At 35.1% G+C, this 5,000-nt stretch overlaps 1 protein-coding gene across 1 annotated transcript in view; it reads right to left on the reverse strand.

Moving 5' to 3' along the window:
* Positions 1-4,359, reverse strand: part of LOC138867807 (glutamate receptor ionotropic, kainate 2-like) — a 19,774-nt gene extending 15,415 nt beyond the window's left edge. The window contains exons 1-5 of the mRNA XM_070144613.1: positions 4,327-4,359; positions 3,453-3,543; positions 3,177-3,311; positions 3,000-3,004; positions 2,028-2,159 (exon numbers count right to left, since the gene is read on the reverse strand). Coding sequence (XP_070000714.1) covers positions 2,028-2,159; positions 3,000-3,004; positions 3,177-3,311; positions 3,453-3,543; positions 4,327-4,359 — 396 coding nt within the window. The remainder of the gene's footprint in view (positions 1-2,027; positions 2,160-2,999; positions 3,005-3,176; positions 3,312-3,452; positions 3,544-4,326) is intronic.
* Between the last annotated feature and the right edge of the window lie 641 nt (positions 4,360-5,000).

Raw genomic sequence — 5,000 nt, forward strand, 5'->3', positions numbered from 1 at the left:
TTAAATTTTTACCAGAGGTCTGTCTTAATCCAACTTCGATACCATTAAATCTTTTCATCCGGATCCTGAGCTGGATATATTAAAATAGGTTAATGAATAGGATAAAATCCGTTAGACGTCAGAGGTTAATTAGAGCACTGTTAATTATTCTGATAATGAAAAGGGCAAAAAAGAAATAGCAAATTGAGTACGAAGATCGTTCAGGATTGACACGAAGCCATCCTTTCATCCTTCCAGTGCAAATCTCACACTCTAGGATGTGGACAGAAGAAGGGGATGAGGAAAGGGGGGGGGGGACGCCCATGGTAGGGGTGCCTCAGACTCCGTCTCCTCAGCCCCCCCCCCCCCACAACAACAATGAAAAAGGGATTGGGGCCTGTTTTCAATATCATTATTATTATTATTATTATTATTATTATTATTATTATTATTATTATTATTATTATTATTATCCTTATTATCATTATTGATATTATCTCTATTATTATTGATATTATCTACTATCATTATCATGATCATCACTATCATGATCATCACTATAATTATTATCATTGTCTTTGGTTAGTATTATTATTATCGTCATTATTGTTATCATCACATCATTATCATTATCATTATCACCATCATCAACAGTAGCAGCATTATCATTATCATAGTCATTATCATGATTATCATCATCATTATCATTACCATCGTCATCATTGTCATTAGTATTAGCATTATCGCTATCACCATCATTTTTATTATTATGATTATTACAATAATCGTTATTATCATGAATATCATCTTTATCATGGCTATCATTATCATTAGCATCACGATCATAATTATCATTACCATCATTATCATTATCATTACAAATACCTTGTTGAAGCCTTAAATCTACAACAAAATATTTTTATTTCCATTTATTTCCATCGAGAAGCGAGCGAATATCCGTAGGCCTACATTTACTACGAAAAGGAATTTGACTTCCTCTTTTTAGCATTTTTATATTCATTAGATTTCTTGGCCTACCAACCAGCGGCCCACGACTAAGGTTCTAAAGCCAATTGACCCCATTTTGACTTACCTTGTTATGGAGTGGTAGATGGACGTTTGACCGAGAAGCAAGCGAATTTCCGTAGGCCTGCAATTACTACGAAGAGGAATTTGACCTTATTATTAGCATTTTCATATCTACTGGATCTCTTGGCCTACCAACCAGCGGCCCACGACTAAGGTTCTAAAGCCAATTGACCCCATTTTGACTCACCTTGTTATGGAGTGGTAGATGGACGTTTGACCGAGAAGCAAGCGAATTTCCGTAGGCCTGCATTTACTACGAAAAGGAATTTGACATCCTATTTTTAGCACTTTTATATCTATTGGAACTTTTGGCCTACCAACCAGCGGCCCACGACTAAGGTTCTAAAGCCAATTAACCCCATTTTGACTCACCTTGTTATGGAGTGGTAGATGGACGTTTGACCGAGAAGCAAGGGAATTTCCGTAGGCCTGCATTTACTACGAAAAGGAATTTGACCTTATTTTTAGCATTTTTATATTCATTGGATTTCTTGGCCTACCAACCAGCGGCCCACGACTAAGGTTCTAAAGCCAATTTACCCTATTTTGACTTACCTTGTTATGTAGTGGTAGATGGACGTTTGACCGAGAAGCAAGCGAATTTCCGTAGGCCTGCAATTACTACGAAAAGGAATTTGACATCCTATTTTTAGCACTTTCATATTCATTAGATTTCTTGGCCTACCAACCAGCGGCCCACGACTAAGGTTCTAAAGCCAATTGACCCCATTTTGACTTACCTTGTTACGGAGTGGTAGATGGACGTTTGACCGAGAAGCGAGCGAATTTCCGTAGGCCTACATTTACTACGAAAAGGAATTTGACTTCCTGTTTTTAGCATTTTTACATCTACTGGATCTCTTGGCCTACCAACCATTGACTTCCTCTTTTTAGCATTTTCATATTTATTGGATCTCTTGGCTAAGGTTCTAAAGCCAAATTACCCCATTTTGACTCACCTTGTTATGGAGTGGTAGATGGACGTTGGATAACAATGCGGCGAAGTCCTGGCCGGATAGGAGGAGCCAGTGGGAGAAGTGGGCGGAGCGCTGGGACGAAATCTGAAGAGTGCGGGAAGCGGTGACAGGGGGCTGCTCCGTGTGCTTTTGTGTGTGTGTTGGGTTTTGTGTTTGTGTGTGTGTTTTTGTTTTTTTTGTTTGGTGTGTGTTGTGTGTTTGGTTTGTTTGTTGTGTGTGTTTGTTGTGTTTGTGTGTATGTGTGTTTGTTGCGTGTTTTTGTGTGTGTATGCTTTCGCTTTATTTTGTTTGTTTGGTGTGTGTGTGTTTGTGTGCATTTGTGTGTTTGTTGCGTGTTTTTGTGTGCGTATGTTTTCGTTTTGTTTTGTTTATGCATGTGTCTTGTTTGTTTGTTGTGTGTGTTTGTGTGCATGTGTGTGTGTTGTGTTTGTGTGCATGTGTGTGTCTGTTGCTTGTGTGTATGCGTGTGTGTTTGTTGTGTGTTTTTGTGTGCGTATGCTTTCGTCTTGTTTTGTTTATGTGTGTGTTTTGTTTGTTTGCTGTGTGTGTTTGTGTGCATGTGTGTCTGTTGTGTGTTTGTGTTCATTTGTGTTTGCTATGTGTTTGTGTGCATGTGTGTGTTTGTTGCGTGTTTTGTGTGCGTGTGTATGTGTGTTTTCGTTTGTTTTGTGTGCGTGTATGTGTTTGTTGTGTGTTTATGTGCATGTGTGTATTTGTTGTGTGTTTGTGTGCATGTGTGTGTATTTTTCTGTGTTATCTGTGTGTGTGTGTCTCTGTATACATATACACATATATATATATATATATATATATATATATATATATATATATATATATATATATATATATTCATGAGGCACATGAATAAACAAACCTATTTCAATAGCTTTGTAAATAATCCTAGGTCATGGAAAAATAATGCCTAGTCCTCTTCGACAAAACAAAAGTTCCCACAAGATCTTAAATATTAATTTCATGGTTATTACACATAAAATGAATTATGTAAGTCGCAAGAGAGCTTATGTTAGTGTTATTTGTAGGGTAAGATGTGTTCTAAAAGTTCTAGAACACCACTGCCTCTGACAAACGTATGAGAGAATGAACTTTACATAAACATTCCCTCTAAGTCACGAATTTCCTGTTGCGCCAAGATGTTGAATTTGTCATAAGCTTCCTTGTAAGTTATACAAAGAGCCTGTAATTTAACTGCAGATATATGTTTGTCTTTATGTAGAAGATAGATCTCGCTGTTGTGGTTTTCTTCATCTTAAAAGAAATATTTGTCCGTGGTTGACAGTATGAGATATAGTAATGATATAAAGATATTTAAATGATCACAGTGTATTGAAGATATATGAATGAAAAATATTTCAACGTGAATATTAATTTAGCTTATGTTAAATTTACACTGCATAGAAGCGTTCCAGTATGTGCTTCGCTTGTAACACTGAAGCAAAGTGATTATAGCAGACTTGGCAACTAAATGACTGCTGGTGAGCTAAAAAAAAAAAAAAAAAATCATGGGACTTGGCGACTTTTTAGCGTCTTGCTTGGGGATTTATGAATAATCTACGTCAGAATATATATAAAAAAAATATATGTCAGCTACTTTTCCGCTCTTTTTTCACTCTATATAGCGACTTTTATCTGCTTTTGGAAGACTGTTGGAGAAAGTTCTCATTTCGTGATTTTTAGCTTCTTTGGAGATGAGTTCGGCGGCAATTTTGTATATCAGCTTTCGTTAAAATATTTTAAATTATGCTGTAATTGTATAGCTGTGTGGTAGTAAGTTTTGGGTCTACCAAACCCGTCCTTATTACTGTCACTGTCCTCCCCCTTCCTTAACTTATATTATTTTCTTATTGTTTTCATTATCATTGCCATCCTTATTATTATCATTATTGGTATTGTTTTTACCATCATCATCATCACTATTTGTATTGTTATCATCCTTATTATATATGTTATCATTATTTTTATTATTGTTATTATCACCATCATCATCATCATCATCCTTATTTTCATTATAATTATTATCATCATCATCATTATTACAATTGATATCATTATGATCATTATTAGTATTATCATCTTTATTATCTTTATAATTATCATTATCATCATCATCGTTATCGTTATTTTTATCATCATCATCATTATTATCGTTATCATTATCAGTATCATCATCATTATTGTCGTTATTATTATCATTATCATCATAATTATCATTGATATCATTTTTATCATTATCATTATCTGATAAGAGAGAGACATTTATTACCCTAAAATGGTCCATCTCTGAACCTGTAAACATTATTACCTCCTCCAAGGATGTTATGTTTATGGCACCCCTTGATTAGTTTGTTGGTTGGTTGGTTAGCGGGTTAACTCAAAAAGTTATGAACATTTTTTTTTATGAAATTTTTAGCAGATGTGTGTCTTGATTCGACGTTAATGCCATTAAATTTTAAAAGTGATCCGTATCCGGCGCAGGATAACTCAAAAAGTCATGAACGGATATTAATTTCTAACGATCTTCATAGCTAGCGCAGAATTATTTAACCCTTTAGGTATTTGCTCTAAAAAAAAATAAATATCATTAATCAGAGCATAACCATTAGGAAATCGGATGGATGATGCCGTGACAGCGAGCAATGGGTGTCTCTTGGCTCACTCATGAACACAGGAATTAAGCATCAGTGTGTTTACGTTCTCACGATAAATGAAAGGTAACTGATAATCATCGGAATAAATGTGCATAATGTAAACCAAAATAATAGAGGAACCATTCTGGGATCTGGCAAAGGTATTATTACTTTCTAACGATAAATGGGTCGGGGAATTATTGGCCTTTGAATAATTACTATGAATATCCATCATGTAATGCCCAAAATGACAAGGTATACATCAAAGTGAATAATAGAGTATGATTCTCTGATTATTAAACACCGTAAT

Source organism: Penaeus vannamei, chromosome 32 (genome assembly GCF_042767895.1).
Source record: "Penaeus vannamei isolate JL-2024 chromosome 32, ASM4276789v1, whole genome shotgun sequence".
NCBI lineage: Eukaryota > Metazoa > Arthropoda > Malacostraca > Decapoda > Penaeidae > Penaeus > Penaeus vannamei.